This window comes from Natrix helvetica, assembly GCF_964273705.1.
Source record: "Natrix helvetica genome assembly, chromosome: 1".
NCBI lineage: Eukaryota > Metazoa > Chordata > Lepidosauria > Squamata > Natricidae > Natrix > Natrix helvetica.
Genome location: NC_138548.1, coordinates 79,612,301 through 79,636,443, shown reverse-complemented (window position 1 = coordinate 79,636,443; position 24,143 = coordinate 79,612,301). Strand labels below are relative to the sequence as shown.

The 24,143-nt window shown below is 40.3% G+C and overlaps 1 protein-coding gene across 3 annotated transcripts in view; it reads right to left on the bottom strand.

The window, feature by feature from the left end:
* The window catches only part of LRP4 (LDL receptor related protein 4), a 110,708-nt gene that overhangs the window by 16,704 nt on the left and 69,861 nt on the right, over window positions 1-24,143 (bottom strand). For 2 of the 3 annotated variants that reach the window (XM_081937437.1, XM_081937439.1), the window contains exons 6-23: window positions 17,994-18,122; window positions 17,644-17,763; window positions 17,406-17,531; window positions 17,188-17,313; window positions 15,792-15,926; window positions 14,198-14,323; window positions 11,420-11,650; window positions 10,525-10,681; window positions 9,515-9,732; window positions 8,559-8,735; window positions 7,600-7,725; window positions 6,150-6,358; window positions 5,797-5,878; window positions 4,834-4,939; window positions 3,899-4,100; window positions 2,760-2,949; window positions 1,502-1,633; window positions 472-612 (exon numbers count right to left, since the gene is read on the bottom strand). In XM_081937437.1, the coding sequence (XP_081793563.1) occupies window positions 472-612; window positions 1,502-1,633; window positions 2,760-2,949; window positions 3,899-4,100; window positions 4,834-4,939; window positions 5,797-5,878; window positions 6,150-6,358; window positions 7,600-7,725; window positions 8,559-8,735; window positions 9,515-9,732; window positions 10,525-10,681; window positions 11,420-11,650; window positions 14,198-14,323; window positions 15,792-15,926; window positions 17,188-17,313; window positions 17,406-17,531; window positions 17,644-17,763; window positions 17,994-18,122 (2,733 nt within the window). The remainder of the gene's footprint in view (window positions 1-471; window positions 613-1,501; window positions 1,634-2,759; window positions 2,950-3,898; window positions 4,101-4,833; window positions 4,940-5,796; window positions 5,879-6,149; window positions 6,359-7,599; window positions 7,726-8,558; window positions 8,736-9,514; window positions 9,733-10,524; window positions 10,682-11,419; window positions 11,651-14,197; window positions 14,324-15,791; window positions 15,927-17,187; window positions 17,314-17,405; window positions 17,532-17,643; window positions 17,764-17,993; window positions 18,123-24,143) is intronic. The other variant, XM_081937438.1, reaches the window with a different exon arrangement.

Here is a 24,143-nt window from a genome sequence, read left to right as displayed (position 1 = left end):
GTGAAGTCCTAACATCTTAAAAGTTCCCAAGGTTGAAAAATGCTACATTTCACCAGGGCAGAACTTATGTGGAAGACAATTCCCTTGAATTTTTTTTTTTTTTGGGGGGGGGGGGGGAAACTGCTTTCTGAATATGAATAAGAGCATTGAAGCAGGGAATTTTTTTCAGCTATCCTCAAACCAGCTTTCTTCAGTCTGGTGCCTAGTAGATATAGTGGGACTACAGCTCCCAAAATATTCAGGAACATGGCCTGTAGGAATTCTGGAGTTCCATTTGAAGGTCTTTGGAGCCATATTAGTTTGGGAACAGTTGCTCTAATAAGACTTGGACATTTCTATTACAATGATTTCATGAACAAAGGGGAATGTGTTGTTTAATATGAATCACACCACTTATTGGACAAGTTGCCTTTCATTTACTCTGCCCTGAATAATTCCACACCTAATAAGGTGAAATTACATATTGCCAACCTTCTTCAGGATCAACTCCAATGGCGATGGTGTTTTTCATAGTGACGTTGACTGAGACAACTACATCAGCAAAATATGGTATATCAAGCGAAACCAGACGAATATCTGACCTCCTTGCAAAGATCAGGAAGGTAGTCATTCCTGCAAAATTGAAAACTGAGTTCAATGCATAATTTACAGTAATTCCTTTTCTCAAATGTCCCTTCTTACTGCAACAAAAAATCAGCTGGCAAAGGTGATCTTGGCAATGACTAAAGCCACCAATTTATCCAAGACCCTTAAAAGTAGGGCCATAAATGTGATGAAAGATCATAAGAAATACTGAATGTGGTTATTCAACTATGTAATAATTATTTTTAAGCATAGGCTTAAAGAAAAATATTGTTCAATATAATTTACCAACAGTACTTTACTATATGCAAGCCAAATAAAATATATTGTGATAATGAGAATCACTACAAATAAGGTCTAGTATATTAAAAAATATGTCTTCAGGTTTTATATATATTAAACCTATACAAGAATTATGTGTTTATCATATTCAACAGGTTCCAACAAATCCTGGTGACATTTTCATGTGTGTAAACTGATATATGTTTACAGTTTAATGTTATTAAAATTAGTAAAACAAAATATTGCATAATATTGAAAAGCAGCAAGGATTCCACAAATACAACTACTCCACTTTACCAAGCTGTCTGTTAAGGCATTTATGTCTGATACTACAAAGCATAGTGCTTCCTCCAAATTCTATCTATTTTAGTAAGTGATCAGACCAAATTTATATAGGAACACATTTTATGTAGACATGTCATCATAATCAAAGCATAATCCTACCTTTGGCTGAAAAGTAGTAATAAATACTGTAGCACACACAAAATTCTACCTGAAGTAGAACAGGTATTTATGTAAGTAAGTAAAATACTTTCTGTAATTTGGGTGTACACCTTTTCTAGGGACGGAATGTGGGGTTTAGGAGGCCTTACTCTCTTCCAGGGATTAATAGAGCCACAGAAGATAAGATACCCACCAGATAAACATGTTCTGCCATCTGGTTGTAGGTTGATGCCAGTCGGGCAAGAACAGCTATAGCCTTTAGGAAGTGGAGCCAAAAGACAAAGATGACTGCATCCACCATTATTAATGTGGCACGGTGTATGTACTGAAAGAGATAGTAGCAAAACCATGTATCAAAAGAAAGCAATTACGAATAACTGTGGTTTACAAAATTCTATAGATGTGTGTGTGTGTGTGTGTGTGTGTGTGTGTGTGTTGTGTGTGTGTGTGTGTGTGTGTGTGTGTATGAATTAATAAATTGGGTAAGGGAGTATTTTCCATAAAAACAAACAGATGCGCAAACTGATGCTTCAGGGTTCCAAATCTTTCAGCTCATCAAATCCCCAGCTCATCAAAAGTCCATACCAATTTATAGTTTTTAATCTAACAAAGGAAGAGTGATAATACTTAGAAATATGTGTCTTAGAATAACAGAGTTGGAAGGGACCTGGGAGGTCTTCTAGTCCAACCCGCTGCTTAGGCAGGAAACGTTATACCATTTCAGACAAATGGTTATCCAAGCTCTTCCATTAACTGAATTGAATTAATGTAATTACTGCTAATGTACCTTAATATGTAAACAAAATAAAATCTAGCATGGTTCCAGTTACTTTTACATGTGGTCCTGCCTAATTTAAACAACAACAACAACAACAACAACAACAACAACATTACAGGTAGCTCTTGATTTACGACCATTCATTTATACAACATTTGAAGTTATGATTGCATTGAAAAAGAGTAATTTACAACTGGTCCTTGCATTTATGGCATGTGATCATGATTTGGGCACTTGGCATCCTTTGAGCATTTACAGCAATTGCTGTGTCTTGGAGTCACATAACTGCCATTTGCAACCTTTCCCACCAGCTTCTGACAAGCAAAATCAATGGGAAAGTTGGTAGGGAAGGTCACGAAAGTCACAGTCCCATGATGACTCACTTAATGCCTGTGGTGATTTGCTTCAAGACCACAGCAAAAAAAAAAAGATTGTAAAATTGGCTGTAGTCACATAATGCCTCACTTACAACCACACCATTTAACAACTAATTTTCCAATCCCTGTTGTGGTCATAAATTGAGGACTGCCTGTAGAATTAAAAAAGGGGAGTTGGTGGGTAACAATGGGTGAACATTATGGCACTGTCAGAGTAGAATGAAAAACCTGAAGCTCTTTCTATCTGGAGCCCAAAGACGTGTAACTTCTTATCTTGATGCAGAAGACCTCCATACCTGCAGGTCTCTGTCGATGAAAGACATGGATATCCATAAGGTTTTCTAGGTTGTCCTGTAGAGTCTCATGATCCAGCCCTGTCCTCTTGTCCGCGCTCTGGATGCTTTTCGTCTGCCAGTCTGTCCAGTAGATCCGAGCTCCGTAAAGAGTGAGCCCAAACGGGTGAGGCAAATTGCTCCCGAGCAATATCTGTCAATCCCAAAAGCAAATCAACCACTACCAGGAAAAAAGCAGGTTTTTTAAAAACAGCAATGCACAGCTGCCTTAGGAGCAGTGGTATTGTTTGTTTGTTTGTTTTATTGGATTTATATGCCGTCCTTCTCCCAAAGGACTCAGGACGGCATACAACATTAAAAAAACACATATCACGAAAGTTAAAAAGAAATTAGATACATATCCAAAAAACAAACCCAATTAATAGGACAATAACATTTAAAAAATGAAATAAAATTAACAGGCCAGGCCGGCTTGCTGGAAAAGCCAACTTTTTAGGGTGCGTCGGAAGGACCAGAGGTCAGGGATTATGCGAAGCTCCGGGGGCAGCTCATTCCAGAGGGATGGGTTTGTAGACTATACAAACTATAGATGCCAATCTGGATCAGTCACTAGGACCAGAGGTTTAGTCTTCTGAGCTTTCGGGCCCGTGTTGGAACCCATCCTCAGGAAACTTCTCATTCCCGTGAGAGAGAAGTTCCCTGAAAATGGGCTCCAGCACGAGTCTGAATGCTCAGACGACTAAACCTCTGGTCCTGGTCACCGACCCAGATTGGATCTTGCAACATTATCCTGGGACACGTATATTTGCCTTCATGTTTGACAAACTGTAGAGCAACCTTTCTCAAGCTGATCCCTTTCAAATGCGCTGGACCTTCAGGGATCTGGGTGAGAATTATTATGGGCATCAGGGGAAGTCTAAGCCTGTCTCAACAATGCAGCACAGTTTTCAATACATTTCACTGTCTTAAGTCTTCGCTCAAAAGTTATTCATTTTGTCCCTTTAGAGGAGCAACTGAACTCCTCTGAAGATCAGAACAGGGCATGTTGAATCAAAGAGAATACATGTATGTTGTCTGTAAACAAACATTGTATAACTCCTATTTACCCTTTCCCAGAAGTCAATTCAACTTGGCTATTTTACCTTCCTGTCACTGCCATCCAGGCCAGCATACTCAATTGTTTTCATGCCAGCATCTGCCCAGTAAAGGCGCTGAGACTCATAGTCAATAGCCAGTCCATTGGGCCACGTCAAGTTGGAAGAGATGATCACCAACCGATCGGAGGCATCCATTCCTGCACGCTCAATCTTTGGGTTAGCTCCCCAGTCAGTCCAGTACATGAACCTGCATACAAATGACCCAAATGGTGTATAACTGCTAAACTAACCATTTTAATCTAACCATTTTTATTTAACTGAATTAGGAAAGAAAGAGAACAGAAAAGAAAACCCTAAACAATGAAGGCTTTCCACTTTTGCAGTGGCTATTTAGGTATTTGCTTACATTTGCCAAATATACCAGCATCTTTTCATATGGTGTTGAATTATAAATTACAGTAGCTCCAGCCAAGTTAGCCAAAAGTAAGCCAGAACGCAGAGAGTTGTAATTTACAACATCTTATACATTTAGTCAATACAACTACATGTTACTCATCCCTTTTCTGCAGATAACTTTAATATGGTCGTCCTCCTTATTCTTTATGACATATTAATGCTTGTTTGTAAGAGTTAACTCATAAGCAGGCAGATCCATACCCTTCCAAAGGTTTTCATTCACCCCTATTAGCTGTAGCTATTATGACCATCGACCAGGTTTGGTGCAAAATTCAATACTGGATTGTCTATTGTCTATTCTCAACATTAGAGAATACAACATTGTCTATCCCTGAACTAATCTTTTAAGGATATGGGCATACAGGATACAGTCTTTGTTTTATGAAACAAAGCACATAAGAATGAACTCTACAGACCTGTAAAAATTATAACAGTAAACTTTCAGGGATATCACTGTCAAGAAGAACCAACATGCAATGACATACAGGAATTGCATCAATGCAGTCTCAAGAGAAAGTTCTCACCTTCCAACAGGATCCACCACAATATCTCTTGGTCTGTCTAGGTTTTCCCATATTAGAACAGTCCTCATGGTTCCATCTATGTTAGATACCTCTATCCGGTCTGTTCCTGCATTAGATTGAAAAGAGAAAGAAAAAAATAATCAGCCTTCAGAACCAGGAAATAAAATCATAAAAGAAAATAATCCATACCGAAATTTCATGCACACACCATGGCAAAGAAAACCAACAGGGTATATCAGCAAATGACGTCCTCAGCAGGCCTACAAAATATCCTCAGTCTAGAATAATAACTCCTGATCTCTACGAACTTTTTTCCAATTAATTTGATCATCATATTTAGTCATCCTTTCTCAGAAACTATTGGTTCTATTAAAGCAAGTAAAACACAGGATAATTTTACCAAAATGTTTCCTTTACTATAGGTTTCAATGCTGCTCCGTGTTCTTTTTATCCATAAGAAAAACAAATTTATTCAAATAGTCTGAAAATTCTGTCTACTGGAATATTTCAATTTGGAAATTCAAAAACACCATTTGAATTATTCTATCATTTATATACTACAGTACAAAGCAACCTTTCACATTTGCATCTGCTGATAACATTGACAAACCAAGTACATTAGTACAAGATTAAAATGTGTAACTGAAACATTTTAAATAAAGTGGCATGCAGGGACATTTCTACAGGAATAAATTGATATACTAGAGATTTTCCTATTTTGGAGCACTCCTTTTTAAAAATGACATAAAATGAGTTCTTACTCCCAGAATTTCTTTGCAACCTGTCCACTGTTTACAGGAAGGTGAAATGTTATTAAAATCATCTTGATCATAACGTTTGAAAGAGTCTCATTCATATATCTCAATAGATGCATTGGGAATAATCCTGCTAAGAATTTGGAAGGCAATTTTTCAGTGAGTCGCAAAGGAACTCTTTTGCCAATATGGCAGTGGCCTTCAGTACCTGCATCTGTCCAGTACAACTTGTTTGTGACCCAATCAACAGCAAGACCAGCTGGGCTTTCAAGACTGCTCTCCACCACAATCTAGCAACAAAACAAACACAATGAAACTTTGAGGGCAATATTGCTGTAACCAGAAACATTGGCCTTTCTTGGACTATGAATGTTCAGCTGTTTAAATAAAGATCTGGAATTAATCCACTTTAAGATATACGCATGGAATATATTCCTCAAATAGTTGAAAAAACAGAATTGAAAGATTAGATAGTTATAATGAGCCAAAATGGGGGTAACAAAACAAACACAAGAAAACAAGCAACTTATATGCTTCCACTGAATTTCTGTGGGATATTACCTCCTGGCCTGTTCCGTTCCATTTTGCCCGACTAATGGAATCAGTGCTAACATCTGTCCAGTAGACATAGTCACCCTGTGCATCCCAGTCCAGAGCCACAGCACTGCGCACATCTGCCAAGGGGATGACAACATCAGACAGGTCTTCTGTGTCGAAGCTGATACGACGGATGTCCATCCTTCGGGCAAAAAGCAGGAACTTGTCAAGACCTGATCAAAGGTCGAAAGGTCTTCTTTTAATATCTCTAACAGAAAATTATGGTAACAAACACAAAAAAGTGATCTTGGCACAACGAAGTTCTTTTATATCCATGCTTTCTAGTGGATCCAATCTATCATGCAGGCCAGACCTGAACTAGTACTAGCCCTTAAACTTATATACTGCTTCACGGTACTTTACAGCACTCTCTAAGCACCTTACAGAATCAGCATATTGCCTCCAACAATCTGGGACCTCAGAAGGATGGAAGGCTGAGTCAACCTTGAGCCGGTTAGGATTGAAGGAATTGATTCTAACCGGCTGCAATAGTGCATTCTAACCACTGTGCCACGATGGCTCTTAACTAACTAGCAAATAAGTACAAAGCAAAAGGAAGGAAGTATATAATGCCTAAAGAAGGATTTTAGGATTAGAAGAAAAAAGAACATGTTCTTAAATAAAATGTACCTGTATGTAAGGACATGACAAGGTACATTAATTGGCAGTTCCATTATTCTAAATATTAGGAAGAAGAATATGAACTTGTTCGCTCATGAGCCATCAGTGCCACTGCTAGCATTAGCTAGTCAAGTGCCTTTAGAAAGCCCAGGAAGAAAAAACAAATGAAAAACCGCCCTTCATTAGCAATTCTAGCAATTTACTTTCTTCTGCCTCTGCCATAAGTTCAATGTAATTTTTATAGCACTAAGGGCTGACAAACCAATTTTCCATTAATAAACTAAATTTAAAAATTGGTTGAGTCACAGGCTGTCATTGCATATAGAAGCAAACTATTCTACAAACTCTGCATTGTGTGGAAAAGCAATTGGTTGTCAACAGACAAATTATTTCATTAAACTTGCAGTTTTAATATTATCTCTATCCAACTTCTCTCTACCATAACATTCTCAGCATTTTATAAACTTCCATAATTTTCCTACCTCAGCAGTCTTTTTAGTTGTTTGAGATATTTATACCGTATTTTCCAATTAAGCAAGTATCAAGCTAAGAAATATGTTATTATTTCCCCAAAATAAGAATTCCATCTTTCCTTACAGAGAAGATACCCCAAATCCTTCATCATTCCACCGGTGTTTTTCTGCAGCTAAACTTTTGGTTTGTTTGGTTTGTTTATAAAATTGGAAAATTTACTGTATCATTTAAATGTAATTTTACTAACACTCTTTAATCTCTTTTACATGTGTGCACACAGACATGTTGTGAAGGTACATAAACTCCTTATCACACTTACTCTGGGCACAAGTATGGCCGCCAGTCTTCCGAAAACCTGTGGGACATGCGCAGGTGTAGCCCTTATTATTTGGCAAACAGAGATGAGTACAACCACCATTGTTGGTTCCACAGCGATTTCTCCCTGCTCGAATAGCCAAACAGACATATTTTATATATACATAGCTATACACACAAACACAAATACCATAACCTATACAGGGAGAAGAACCAGAGATACAATGAAGCCGGTTCTATTTTGGAACTGCTTAACTGATTGTGCATTTGTTATCTGTCTGGTGTATTTCTAAAATAGAAATATTCACCACTGACTTATAAAGGACACAGCCATAGACTTTTCATACTTCGAAATTATTTTCGTGATATAACAATGAAACATATTGATAAGCCTCTAGTAGTAATGGTATTAATCCAATGGTAATTTTTATTAAATTGTGGATTTTAATACTACCAGGATAGTAAAGCACGAATAAAATTAATGAAGATATTTATTGCAATTCAACTTTTTTTCACAATAGTATTTATTTATTTATTTATTATTTATTATTAGCGTTTATATACCGCCCCCTCTCCCGAAAGGGACAATAGTAGAGACAGATTAATTAGGAAATCTTTTTCTAGGTACACAGAAACATGCCAACAACAATAGTAATATAACAGCAACAATAATGAAAGATTATCATATTATACCATCATTTATGAATTTACATTTGTGGGGAGCTGCTTGGCCATTGCTTCTAAGAAAACATAACTATTCACTTTTACCTGGGATTCTGTCTTTGGAAAAACAGCATGTTTTCTGAATGTACAACACTGATCAAACAATTTGATTTGAATAACAAAGACAATTTTTATATTCTACAAAGAATGTTAGATTGAGGAAGTATTTGCTAGTCAATATCTTGTGATAGAACACTTGTCTTTTAGCAATAATATCTTGCCTTTTCTGTCTGCAGTTACCTGCTGGTTGGCGTTGAGGATGCAAAGTATGGATATCCATGGGGAAATGAAGCTTGTTACGAATGATCTCTTGATTTTTTCCAGTAAATTTGTTGGCACTGTTTATACTCTTGGTATGCCAATCTGTCCAGTACAGGCTATCTTCAAATACAGTGATAGCAAATGGATGTGGAAGGCCTGCAGCAAGAATCCAGTAAAAGCAGATGAAAAGGTCACTCATTATCGTTTCTAAAGGTTGCTTCTATTTATGAGACAAAAAATGTCTGAATAGAATAGAATAGCAGAGTTGGAAGGGATCTGGGAGGTGTTCTAGTCCAACCCCCTGCCTAGGCAGGAAAACCTACGCCACTTCAGACAAATGGATATCCAACATCTTCTTAAAAACTTTCAGTGTTGGAGCATTCACAACTTCTGGAGGCAAGTTGTTCCACTGATTAATTGTTCTAACTGTCAGGAAATTTTTCCTTAGTTCCAAGTTGCTTCTCTCCTTGATTAGTTTTCACCCATTGCTTCTTGTTCTACCCTCAGGTGCTTTGGAGAATAGCTTGACTCTCTCTTCTTTGTGGCAGCCCCTGAGATATCTTTCTTTTAATAATACCTCAAAAACTAAGCAAACCTGCTGCTGGTTTCTGCTGCCTTAAGCACTCTATATTGCCAGCTCTCCTGGAGATAAAGGCTAACATCACAGTGCAATTTGCTACTCGTATTGCCTGTCCCTGTCATTGGGATTTTATAACTTGTTTATGAATTGGTAGATACCAACCATCAGATATAGTTTTGAGAGTACTGCTGGTATTAGCGTGGTGAAAAAATCAGATATGGGCCGAAATTAATAACTGATGATCTCAAACTCCTGGCATCAATGATCTGATTTGCCACACAGTATTATCTGAGTTACTCAGAGCATCCCTTAGTTGCTTATCTAGTAGACAACAGTACCAATTTCATTATCTCACCTTGACTAATAACAGCCTTCCTGTTCTTTCCATCCAAATCAGCCCTCTCAATAACATGATGCTTGGCATCTACCCAGTACATCCGATGCCCTGCATAGTCAATAGTTAGCCCATTTGGCCAAAAGAGATGAGTGTCAGCAATAATGCGCCGATTGGAGCCATCCATGTTAGAGTATTCAATGCGAGGAGTGTTTCCCCAATCTGTCCAGTAGATGGTACTATTGGAAAAGAGAGAAAAATGTGAACAGTGGAAGTTCCCTGAAAGGACAGCAGACATTGCTAATCAAAACAGTTACTAGTTTAGCAATCTAAAGCTACAACTGATCGAATTGAACTGATGAGAGCAAACAAGGATAAAGAGATTCAGGCTATGATTATACAAGACCACAATCTTTGTCAATAAACTATTAACCATAAACTTTTGGTTTCACAAATGTGCACCTACAATGGCTTTCTTCCAACTGAGTACACTCCATATAGACAAAGTTAATTTTCCAGAATTTAGCTAACATGGTAATTTCTCAGAATTCTGGGAGTTACTTCACACAACTGGAGGGTAATAATACTTGAAGAAGGCTGATCTATCCTAACATAGCTTACATTACAGAACACAGGAGAACATGTTCTTTTAGTAAGTCTATCAAAAGAGTACATTAAGTTCCAGTAAATAATATTATGTTGCAGGATATTCCAAGTTGAGCGTGTAGAGAAGGTGATTTTTACAGATTGCTTCTTCTATCTGCAGATCTTCTAAAATATGGGAGATGAGGTGTTATCAGGTGCATCAAGCCAAAAATAATAAAAGTAATAACACATTTATTAAAAAACCACGTCCCTTTTTCCCCCTCTAGGGAAAGTTGTCATTAGTTTTCATGGCATTTTACATATGGAAGGTGTTAATTCATTTGTAGACTGGCAAATCTAGATTTGGCTCCAGGCAGCTAAAGTGGAGTCTTCACTCAGCAAATTTCATCTGATAAGATAACAAGCAGTGAGTATCTCATACTCACCCTTCCATAGGGTGAAGAGCAATTGCACGAGGTTTTTCTAGATTCTTCCAAAGAAGCACTTTCCGATGCATTCCATCCAAATTTGCCACTTCAATGCGAGATGTCCCAGAGTCTGTCCAGTATAACCTGTCATGGATCCAGTCAATGGCTAGCCCACCTAGGATCCAGAGAAAGGAAGAGTGTGATAAGTAATGGTTGTTCAAGAATAGTCCCATTGAGCCATGGCTAAGGCTGTCCTGATCTATAAAAGGAAAATGGAAACAGGGGCTGTTTTCCTCTTGTCATATAAACCACTAAAATATTTAGGTAACTATTTGAAATGTCCATTATAACCAATGTCAAATGTCCATTACATTTAAATTTAATTGAAAATCAAGTTAAATACAATTTAATTTATTTTATCCTATGCTTCTAATAATGTTCCTCTTCTTCCCCAGTAAAACATATGATTGGTGGTTACTATGAAAGAGCTCTGAGGGCTGTAACAAGGTTTTAGGAGTTACATTTTACTCTGGAGACTCAGGTTATGCAATTTTAGAGTTGCTTCCATGAAGATCGGCAACATACAAGTTTGATACCCTGTTTCCCTGAAAATAAGACCTCCCCGGATAATAAGCCCAATCGGGCTTTTGAGCGCATGCGCCAAAATAAGCCTTCCCCCCAAAATATTGCAACACAGCAGCAGCCATGAGGTGACCACGCTCGCCGCCTCCTGCACCTCAAAAATAATAAGACCTCCCCGAAATTAAGGTCAAATGCTTATTTTGGGGGTCAAAAGAAAATAAGACCCTTTCTTATTTTCGGGGAAACATGGTAGATACATATAAACAAAGATTTTTTTTTTGCTACATACAGAGCTACTATTTTTACTTCTGAAACCACTGAAGATATTTACCTGGACTCTCCAATCCTGTAGACACCACTTCTTCCACGTTGCTACCATTCAGATTGGCCCTCATAATGCGGTCTAGTGTGACATCAGACCAGAATACTAATTCCTTGCTATGGTGGAAATCCAATGCAATAGCATTTTCGAGGTTGTTTAGAAGCAAAGTGTACTCGGAGCGGTGAGGTAAGACCTGCCGGATATCAATCCGATTGGCAAAAAGCAGTACAGGTTCTGGCCCTGAAGGATACATGCAAAGAGATGTGAGAAGACTATTGTCTGGCACCAGTGAGATTATAATGACAGGGCAGAATCAGTTCACAAATAGAGAATGAACATAGAAACATTATATGTAGGCATATTCACATTGTTTAGAATTATACTCATATACTGTAGAGGTCCCTCCACTGTATTTTATTTGGCTATTCGGCAGTTTGCTAGAATGTGGCAACCAGCATTCATGGAAAGTGATTATTCAACAACTGGATTCTCTGCATGGATTTTTGTTTTTCCTGGTGTCTTGAATCTGTAGTTCCTATCCTGGGACTTAAATCTTTTCCTGGGACCTGTACAAGTTATCATATTTTTCGGAGTATAAGACGCACCAAGGATTTGAAGAGACAAAAAAACCACAAAGTTTTTGCACTCTGCAAACCTCCCAAAAATGGCCCATTTTCTTTCAAAAAAAAGGCATGAATTTAGGGGGCTTGCAGAGTGCTCCTGGGGGGGTGCCCCCTCCAAAAGGGGCAAAAAACAGCCCGTTTTTTTGCGAAAATGGCCCCGTTTTTTGTCAAAACATGCAAAACAAATTTCATGCATAGCCTTTAAGAGGCTTATAGAGTACTCCTGGGGGTTGTGGGGGGGGAATTGAGCAAAAAACGGCCCGTTTTTCACTCATTTCTGCCTTCCCCAGCCCCCAGGAGCTCTCTGAAAGCTCTCTGAAAGCCTTCTACAGGCTCTGCACGGCCAGGAGCGGGGTTTCGGGAGGCAAAAAATGCTGCATTCAGTGTATAAGACGCACCCAGACTTTCAGCCTCTTTTTTGAGGGAAAAAGGTGCGTCTTATATTCCGAAAAATACGGTACATTTTTATCTGTTTCTTTGTGAAATTTATATACTACCCTAGTCCAGTTGACCCTAGAGATTTACAGTAAAATATAGTCATAATAGCAATAATAACAGAAAACAATATAACAATAAAATATATATAATTTGTTGCCCCAGAATCAATCCTGAAAGGCTGCCCACAAAAACAGACTTTTCTAACTTTCTGAAAAGCCACGTGAATGCCATCCTCATATAACTTGGCTTCTCAAAAACCAGGTAATTCCATATCTGTTACGGTAATAATGATTTAATAGCTGACTAGCTGCTGTAAGGCTGTAAACCAAGATGATGAAATGAGAATGAGTTAGCAGGGTTACTGCCTCTTTAAGAAGCTGTCTATATCAGGGAAGCCTCCTAAAGGCGAAAAACGACCCAACACGCAAACTGGAAGTTCGGGTATGGACTTCTGGGTGGCCCGTAGGGCCGTTTTTCTCTCTCCGGAGGCTTCAGGGAAGCAAGCACGCTGGAGCTGACAGGGCAAAGCCTCGCGTGCCCTAAGAAATGGCTTCATAGGTTCGCCGTCACGGCTCTACTCCATTAAAAAGACACCTTGTGACAACATACCTGGCTAAGAAGCCTTAAAGCCTTTTATCAATGAATTTTTGCTGACCTTTTGACAAATGTGTGACAAAAATACCTGGCATTTTCCCAGGTATTTTACATCAGATGCCAGGCTAAGGGATAGAAATTTGTGCTCTCCACTTACTCTCAGCTATAAGACTGGGGGTTCTAGTTTGGTAATATCTAAAGGGGCGACTAATAACTCACCCTTGTGCTAGTACCAATCAAAATATCAGTAACATTTCTAGAGAGAAACTTTCTGGTAAATTAGGAGATCCAGGCAGTTCAACGTGTATAAAGATTTACTGTAAACTTAAGCTCTCTAGACCAGTTAAGGGAAATTAGTAAGAGTTAGGAATAGGAAGGAATTCAAAGTGGGCTGGCTTAGATTTCTTGTGGGCATGAAGGAACTCATGACTGATGATGCGTTTGACCCCTTCCTCAGGCTCAGCCTGGTCATCTCCTACAGACATTATCATCACATTTTCTATTTTCCAAAAGAGGCATGCAGCTGGGGATAGAACCCCTGCCCCCAAAACCCTACTCTAGCTTTTTCCAACCAAAAAGTGTTGGACTTCCATTAAGTCTAGTAAACACATCCTAAAATACAGTGATGTGCAGTGAGGTTTATGGCTGGTGAGGCTGGTGACGTCATCAGGAAGGCAGGGAATGGGACCACATGTGCAGGAAACTGAGGCAGCCTCAGCCTCCTGCACACGTGGTCCCATTCCCCGCCTTCCTGAGTCAACATGAAGGGCTCGCGCTCCGCGGTCCCCTTCATGTTGACTCAGGAAGGCAGGGAATCAGACCATGTGTGCCTTTTCCCTTTTCTTTTCTTTTCATGATGAGAGCGGTGAGGCTCTGCCTCCCCTGCCTCCCCTGACCGCACGTCCCTGCTAAAATGTATTGTCATGGAATAATGGAAGCGATAGTCCAGCCCGACTAGAGTCATCGGGCTGTGGAAAAATAGACTAGCCTCCTTACGGAAGCAGCAATTGAAAATTAAACACCTTGGAGAAACTGAAGCCATGAACTAAGCCAGCAGTCATCCATCAGGCACACGGATGGATTCTAAGCACTGAATGATCCCCAGTGCCTGGAGCTGAAGACTCTTTCTTACCCAGAGCTTTGCAGCTGCGCTTGTCTGGGCGAAGCTCATAGCCTTGTTCACACCAGCACTGGAAACCACCCTCACTGTTGGTGCACCCCTGACTGCAATAACCTTCCTCTGCACATTCGTTCACATCTGGAATAAGAACAGGATAAAGAGTGTGAACAACTGAAGAAAAAAAGGGTAAATAGTTTGGTTTTGGATTCCATCCTTTGATGCTTATTTATTTATTGTAAAGATTTATATGGCTGTTTTTTGTCTTTTAATGACCCCTCGTATTGGGATGGAATAGGGGCAACTGAATGGAGCTGAGTGCTTACTGGCCGGTTGCCCTTCCTGTCACCAATGTGGAGTTCGCAGCAGATATTTTTCTCATTGTGCCCAGAGAGAGAAATACCTAGGATCAAACTCACAGCCTTCTGATTGTGAGGTGAGAGCTCTACCGCTAGGCCACTGCACCAGTCAAAGATTTGTATTGCTATCGGACTTGTAAAGCACAACTCTAGACGACTCGCAGAGATAATAAAACCAAAACAGTAAAAGATAACCCAGAATATCACGCACTTAACTAATCATCTCCAGCCCATCAATCTACACAATTTGTAATCTATTCATATTATGAATGCAATTTTAAAAACCCTCCCTTTTTATGACCCTGGAGTTCTTTTTTTTTCTTTGTCCTATTACAGTACTAGGTCTATGATGGCGAGCCTATGGCACGTGTGCCACAGGTGGCACGCAGAGCCCTCTTGGCGGGCATGCGAACCGCTGCCCAAGCTCAGCTCCACGATGCACGCATGTGCGTCTCCCGCCAGTCAGCTGATTTTCAGGTCTCTGCTGCACATGCGTGGGGGTGGGACGCATGCAGGAAACACACGTGCATGTGTAGGAGGAGGTGAGGGGTCATATGTGCATGAGTGGGGGTGGTGCCCCCCCCCGAAGCCCAGTTTTGGTCCCAGGAAGCTGCAGGGAGGCCTACTAGGCCCAAAACAGAGCATGGGGAGGGGGGTGACGGGTACATAGGTGGGGGCAGGAGAGTATGGAGGGAGTGTGCGCAGGCAGGGGGGCAGAACGTGGGGTGGTGGAGTCGCAGGCGCATTGCATTATGGGTGCAGGTGTGTGCTGTTGCTTGCATGTGCACGCACTTCTGACACGCAACAACAAAAAGGTTCGCCATCATCGAACTAGGTAGTAGGATAAAGAAAAAAAAACTCAGTCAGATTCGCAGATTTTCTACTATAGATACTTCGAAATAAGGCCATTATATGCAGCTACTGGTTTAAACCTTTTTTTTTTTTTTTGCTCCTTAAATTCAGAAAATTCTCTTTCCATTGGAATCTTCCCATTTTTCTATTGATTCCACTTTGCTTTTTTCTAATTAAAAAAAAAAGACTATTAAGAGAGGGTTGATAAAGTGTCTTTGATTGATAGTGTTAGGGTCAGTGATTTGGGAGCATCAATACAAATCAGAAAGGTCCATATAATGATGCAGTTGAACTTGGTTAATTCCACTGCCCGTCAGTGCTATACGTTTTAGCAAGGTGCTTATGAATTTCATTCCAAGTCATACCTACAGATGCCCTTAAGTGCTCAAGCTGCTTACCCTGACATGATCTACCATCCTCCAGAAGCCTATAACCTGTATGGCAGGTGCACTGCACTATTCCACGAATCATCTGGCATTTCTGGGCACAGTCCCCATTGTTGACATTACAATTTTCCTCTCCAGTTCGAGGACCTGTGGAAAGATCAGAGGCAGAAAATGATTGTAATGCAACCATTCTTTTAGAATTTTCCTCTTATCTAGGACAAATTATGAAAAAATACCTATAAAAGTAGTAGTCAAGGGAGAAAGAAGAGTTTGAGTTCTCAAGTGGAAAAAAGAGACCCCATATTTCACACAAACAATTGCTCCTGAATTGTCAAGAAAGGAATAATTCCTATATCTTGGCTGAGCTTAGCTTGGCTCTTCAATATACACCTGGAATGCCAAATTTCTCCACAAATAGACTTGCCTACATAAAAATGCCCCAGAAAAGACAAACTAGGGTTTGATAAGATAAGAAAGAAGGAGTGAAAATACCAGATTAGGTCATCACCCCAATGTTCAGAATATTCTAACAGGTAGTCCACCAATTTACAACTTAACTGATCATTCAAATTACTCAAATTAATGATGGCCTTAGAAAGGGTGTTTTATAGCCTATAAAACACTTCTGCCCATTGCAAAATGTCAACACGCGCACATACACACCCCACGTCGGTCATGCAATCGCTATCGAGGTGCTTGGCAACCTGTTGGCCGTTTGCAAACTTCTCTGCCAGTTTCCCCCAAAAAGGCAATGGATAAATGAGCAAGGAAAGTTGCAAGTTGATGCTATCTGCTGAGTGGACTCCCTCTCATCTCTGGGGCTGGCTGAAAGAGCTTCCTGCTGAAGGATTTCAGCTTCCAGCAAACATGCATGAAGAATTTCAGCCCCATGCTAACAGGCATGGAGTTCCTTCAGCCAGCCCCCAGAGATGAAAGGAAGCCAAAATCCAAGCAAGATTCTCAGCCCCTGAACAGGCAGTGTGGGGAGGTAAGGAGTGTAGAGTGCCTCGTGTGTGTGTGTGTGTGTGTGTGTGTGTATGTGTGTGTGTGTGTGTGTGTGTGTTGAGGGAGGCACTGGGAGAACCAATGTAGGCTGTGCACAAGTGCTCACTCAGGGGCTGAAAATCCTTCTTGGATTTTGGCAGGGCGGATTTTCAGATCCTGAACAGAGAGCAGTCACATGCTGCCTGCTTTGCATCTCCCTATGTCTTCCTCATTCCCTTGAGGCATCTGCACTCCATACCTAGAACTCCCTATGCTTAACAACCCACAAGATCACTTAACAACCGCAAATCTTGGGAAGGCTGAGATTGCCGATATTGAGCAAAACAGCCTCAGGACTTCATTAAGCTCAATGACCGAGATTCTAGTTGCAATTATGGTTGTAAGTCAAGGACTATCAACTTACGGCAGTTTTGGGCAGGGCTCTCATCACTGCCATCCCCACAATCGTTGGCCCCATTACATAGCTTCCGTTGGCCGATGCAGCGCCCATTTCCACACAGAAATTGGTCAGGGGAACATTGTGGGATTCCTGAATGAAGAACGTTCAAAATTATAGAACTGACAGATGAATTTAGCACAGATTTTAGCTCAAAAAAAGGCATTCAAGTGTACAATTTTTACCCGAGTCCTCACAGTCTTCCTCATCACTGTAATCAGAGCAGTCTCCCTCCCCATCACAGCGCCAAGACAGCCGAACACAGCGGCCAGATTTACATCGGAACTGGTCAGCTGTGCACATAGAGGTAGCTGAAGAAATAACCATGAACAAGAATTTCAAAACAGTTTCACAACACGCTTTTCCATTATCTTGCTTGCTGCCCCCAGGCTGGACTTGATTTACAAATCCCAAGATACTCACTGCAGTTTTTCTCATCCGACTGGTCATCGCAATCAAAATCGCCATCACACCGCCAGCCAGAATTAATGCACAAGCCACTGTTGCACATGAACTCTCCAGAGCGGCAAGGCTGGTGAGAGGCTACGGAGATAAACAGCATATGGTAATTCAGACTCTAATTCAGCCCAAATTAAGCTTAAGAGATTCAGTTTGTTATCTGGAGGGAACGCTGAAAAGCTTCTTCTTTTGAATATTGGAATGACAGATGCCCATCACAAATTTTCTCTGTTAAATGAAGCACAGCTGACCCAAAAACAACACAGCAATGCCATTTGATCTGAGTCTGCAGGCCCTTGCTGCAAATAACTTACAGCAATCAGATTCATCGGACCAGTCCCCACAGTCATCATCTCCATCACAGTGGTAAATGTCCAGGATACAACGCCCATAGGCACACTGGAATTCCTCCAGGTTACATGTTGCTGCTGGCACATCTGATGCTAAAAGGGGAATGAAAAAAAAAGGTTAACAAGGGATTCCCTAATTGATGCACAAAATAGAAAGCAATAGCACTTAGACTTATATACCGCTTCACAGTGCTTTACAGCCCTCTCTAAGCAGTCTACAGAGTCACCATACTGCCCCCAACAATCTGGATCCTCATTTTATCGTCCTTAGAAGGATGGAAGGCTGAGTCAATCTTGAGCCAGTCAGAATCAAACTCCTGGCAGTGGGCAGAGCCAGCCTGCAATACTGCATTCTAATCACTGCGCCACCATGGCTCCTAGCAGAGTGGAAAGCATCATGCACAAGCTGTCATTACACTGAAAGTTATCAAACACTAGTGATAATTGGCCTCCTGCCCCCCCAAAATGCCTGGTTGGAACCAAGCATTCATTGTTTTGTAAAAAATCACAAAAAGATACACAGTAAGATCTACTACCATTCTTTAAGATTATTTCATGTCACAGCCTAGGAAATATAAATTAGGAAACCTTTACTAATACTCAAGGTGCTTGTATAGAATAGTATATATCTTATGTCTTATCATATCCTATCAAGATGTCATCATGCATAGAATTAGCACGTTTAAAGTTGCTGGAGTCATATACAAGGTTCTCTCTACATACTGAAGTGCAACAGGGATTGTGCAACTGAAAAGCGGCATTTATGAATTTGAAGCACACTTTATGAAGGTGGACAATAACAAAATCCACTTAAGCAAATCCACATAGACTTTCCATTCACTTTCAGAATAAACATAGAAATAGCACATGTCAGTAGATTTACTACATATTCAATTCCACCACTGATTTTATCATACGTTGATTGCCATGGTTATGTATACACTCTAATGTGAAGACTCATTTGTGACTGACCACAAGCATTCCAATGGCTTTCCTTGTGTTCAAGAGAATGAGGGCATGGTGTTCTCCAAAAGCCTAAACAGCAAGTTAACCTCCAAGATAGCTTCTAGGCCATACAAAGCTATAATTTTCGGTATCTCTGGAGAGGACTATGCAAAGGTTTGCAATTAGCCACGCTGTATTATTGAACAGAGGAACGAACTGCTCATTTGAGGATTTTGTCCGACCAATGCTCTTAAGCAGAAGTCACCATGAATTGCTGTGGCAAGCCTCTGAAGGGTACCATTTATGTCAAAATGATGCCAGCATAAACATCTCTCTTTCTCTCTGTTTCGTAGAAGAATTCTTCCTAGGCACATATAACATTGGTCCAGAACTCAGTTTAATTTAAGACAAAAGATGTACTACCCTTTCACCAATGCAATCAAGCCCCAGTATAGGAAGTTAGCACCCATCACTCTCCTAGAAAAGTGAAATATTTTAGGAAATATTAAAAGTACAGAATATTCCCCCTAAAAGGGAGGCAGAAACTCAGCCTCCCCACCTTTGCCAATGGGCCATTAAGGCCTGAGCCAGTCTATTCTACATAGCAAAGATCTACCTCCTTCAGGCAGAGCCATAATAGGAATCCCAAAGCCCTTTTATTACATCCTCACCCAGCAACAGCTCAACCAAGCTTGGGACTCAAAAGTCAGACAGCCTACAAAGTTAGCTAAGACCTCTGCCCGCTGGGAGTCTGACCACCAATCAAAATACATTTCTTACACAGCAACAGGAAGCTGCAAGCTAGGGCTCAAGAGAGGGTATAAAACTCAGGCTCTCTCAGTATCTCTTCGCTTTTTCTTCAAGATCTTCAAGGCATGTGATCCCCCTTTCCCCCCAGGACCTCTTGCCATGTGGTCCTGTCCACCATAAAAACCATCTTTCCAAGCAGCCTCCATATTTACAGTGTCTTCTTCCCCACTTGGAACTGAACCCAGAAGGACATTTCTTCCAACACCAGAGGACAGAATTCTTGGTGTTAGATAGTCAAACATCAGCAGCCCGTAAAATTCAAGGTTTTGAAAAATCACTACTGCAACAGAAAGGAGGCTGTTGGAAGGACGTTCAAGCAGAAGGACTCCAGGAAAAGCGTTCAGGACTCTAACAGCATCCGGGTCGCACTTTCTGGCACTGCACCTGTTTTCAATTGCAAATCGTAAGAAGCAGGAGACAGAAAGGAGCACAAGAGGTGGTAAAATATATTTGACATCGGAGGCCCAGGAGTACTTAGCTATCTTGAGTGCCCTCTGGTTAGAAACATGGGAATATACATCAAATTGACGATAATTATAATAATGGTTCAGCATAGGTTAGAGGGCACCATGTGGGGAAAGAGTGGTTTACACTGAGGGGAAATTTCTAGTTTGCTTCTATGGGTTTTTTTTTTAAATAAAGCATTAGGCTTTTAGAAATATACAGGAGAGCTTGCTGATCTCACTAAACCCCGTGCCTCTAACACAATTAGGTTTCTGAAGAAAATACATATTTTAATAACCAGCAGGAAAAGTACAGCCAATGGCAAGGGGAGAGTGAAATTGGCTTCCTCTCCAAGAGTTTCCTGGCTCAGAAATCTTTACAGCTCTGGCTTTTTGCCAGCTCTCATTATCTCTGAAGATAAAAGACAAATCCCACCCCACACCGGCACCCCACTCCCAGGATCCCCCCCCCCTTGTCCTTCAGGAGCTGGACGCTTTTATTGTCTTCTCCCTCCAAACCCTTTGAAGTTCCTCCTATCTAGAACACATTATGAAAAATGCCCTTGAGACAGGCGTGGGAGAGGAGACTTTGCCTGTCTGCTGAGAATCCAGTTAACTTCTCAGATATGGGAGGAAGGGCAAAAAAGAGAAAACTGAATGAAAATGGGAGCTAAACTGGAAAGGGAGCAATTCACAAAGGCTGCGGCTGGTTTCCCTGATATTAATAAAACATAGGTAAAGGGATGTTTGAAATAGATGATCCAAGTGCACCCAGACTGGGAGAAAGGCAACAAAGAGGCACCTGAGGGCAGAACAAGAAGCAAATGGGTGGAAACTAATCAAGGAGAGAAGCAACTTAGAACTGAGGAGAAATTTCCTGACAGAACAATTAATCAGTGGAACAGCTTGCCTCCAGAAGTTGTGAATGCCCCAACACTGGAAGTCTTTAAGAAGATGTTGGATAGCCATTTGTCTGAAACGGTATAGGGTTTCCTGCCTAGGCAGGGGGTTGGACTAGAAGACCTCCAAGGTCCCTTCCAACTCTGCTATTGTATTGTATTGTATTGTATAAAGAGTGCTGGAGATCATTTATCAAAATAACTTCCTCCCGATGTTGGAGTGGGGGTTGCCTACAACAAACTATATCCTCTTTGATCATTTACTTTAATGTAGCCACTTTGTCAAGCAGACTTAAGTCTGGTTCAAAGTCCTAATAATCAGAAAACAAATAAAACTCCCTCAGTCTACTTGAAGATACTACAAGACGACAAAACAAAAAATGTACTAGGCTTCACAAGGAGCTCCAATGATGAAACCACTCGCAGAGTACTTTGTTCCTATTCCGAATGTGTCATTTATCAGCGGGAAGACTCAAATCCAGGAAGCCCCCACTGGCACTTATCAGGCCAACAACTAACATCAATTCCCAATGGAAAGCCAACTGGTCGCAGAACGCCCAGACATAGGAAGACATATAAATAACCCCACAAAAAAAAAAAAGGTGCCAGGCTTTGAATTACCACATCAGCAATGGACAATCCTGAATAGGATTCGCACCTCACATGGCATCTGCCAGGACTTTCTGTATAAAAGGGGCACAGCATACTTCCCTTAGTGTGACTACAGGGTCCCATGTCAAAATATAGATCACATTGTGACCGGCTGTAAGCTGAGGGCATATACCGCTCCAGCACCTGACTTATTTTTAATATAAACAATGCTTTGCTTCAATGGTTAGATGGCCTAGAAATTGATATTTGAACACGGATCCATTTAACCTTTATATTTCATTGGCTTCTACTTAATCTAGTTGATATGTTAATTTATATCGCTTGTTTATGTAGGATATGCCATATGGTAAATAAACCCCATTTTGAGCAAAATTTCAAAATTTTCCAACATAACTTTCTGCATGGTTTTGGATTAACATTACGAATGGAAGTTGTGATGTGGTCAATTTGCTTTCCAGGCCCTGTTTAAGACACTCATTACATGTAAAATCTTGTGTGTTTTACACCCAAGTCACCTGCAGGGCTATCATTTGAATCCTAGGTTCTTTCATCTTTTCTCCTAGAATATTCCATCCCAACTGAGGAAGGATGATAACCAAATTAGACCCACCTCCCCCTCAATGCTAAATTTAAAATGTGAATAGACAAACTGGAGCAAACAATGAGCAAACCAGCAACAGAAAAATAACAGAAGCATTTTTAAAAATACATACATACATACGTATGCAACACAAATGTAACAAGGCAACATAAAAAAAACCGGCTTTCTTCCTGGATGGCTCCTAGGGTGAGCCGATAGACAGAAAAGGGAAGCAGTGTGCTCCCTCCCATATTTGGGCATACCAGGGGTTCATACCATGTTCAGATTCAAATAAAAATGTCAAATGTTCAGTTCCGAGAGTTAGAAAAGTTCAGATCTAAAGAGGATTCCCCTCCTCCCTCATCTAAGCAACATCAGAATAGAATAGCCTGTTTTGCCATCTTGGGAAGGGGGCTACAAGGTCAGAGTTAGAAGGAATGCAGGACCTGTCCCTAATCATCCAAGAAGAATGTTGCCTTTAATCTGTGTCATGACTTCCATTCATCTTTTATCACTTAGCGGCAAAAGCATGCGATCTCATGATCTGATGGGTGAGTGTGCACCTGTTCACCTCCCTCCTTCATTGGTTGTTCACCACATCCTAAGGCCCACCAATTAAAAGTGACACTGTACTGATGGATTGTTAGGTCAAAACACTGTAAGCTTCTTTCGCCCTTGCCTTCTTGATTAGTTTTCACATATCTGGACTCTCTTATCAGTAACAAAGTTATGTTATAAAATCCTCCAACTCCTCATTTTCTGTTTTTAGATCCCACTCCATTCCTCCACTTACTCAATAATTCTACATATAATTAAGCTGTAATTCTCACTTCAGTATCAAATGTCCTTGTCTTTCAACTATTCACTCAGTGACCATTCAAAGTTACAACAGGGCTGAAAAAAGTGATGTACGTTTGGTCCTATGACTATTGCCGCATCCCTATGGCCACATGACAAATATTTGGGCACTTGGCAACCAGCATGTATTTAAGATAGTTGCAGTGCCCTGGAACCACATGACCTCCATTTGCACCTTCCCAAATAGCTTCGGACAAGCAAAGTCAGCGGTAGAAAATGGTTTCTCTTAATGACCATACAATTCACCTAATAACTACAGCAAAAAAAAAAAGTTGTAAAATCTAGCATGACTCACTTAACAACTGCCTCATTTAGCAATGGGAGTTCCACTCCCAGTTGTGGCTATAAGCCAAGAGTTACCCACAGACAAAATTTAGAAACAAAATAGTCTGTAATATACCAACAAAGCAAAATTAAATAGTGTATACCCCTCAGGAAGGGGAGAGCGGGGGGAGGGGGAGGAAGAGAGAGAGAGAGAGAGAGGGAAATATTCTCATTGATACCCAGTGAAACTAATCAAAACATGCTAAAGTTCAAAGTTACTGAAGTAGGATAAAAATAGTCTTGTGTTAAAATGCCATTTGCTTGCCATTTAAAAATACAGCATCATAATCGAGTTTCATGAGAAAAGCATTGATTCTACAACAATAAATGTTTTTAAACAATCTTAATGCAAATTGGAGTACATGATATATAATTTCTTTAAATAAACAGGCAAGAATAATCATAATTGAAAATGAGGTCAGTTTCCTTTAAAAATGGAATTTAAAATTCTTGGACTTTTTAGTGGGGATTCTTCAATGAAAAATCCGGTACGGCTTTTTCCATTTATCAGAATCAATTTTAAAAAAAGCATTACTGTGGGAGAAGATGTTATTCTTTCAAGACAGAAATAAAAGAGCAGCATTAACAGCTGTAGTAACTGATACCCATGATCATTTCAAAGCTTAGAAGCAGATGTTTTTAT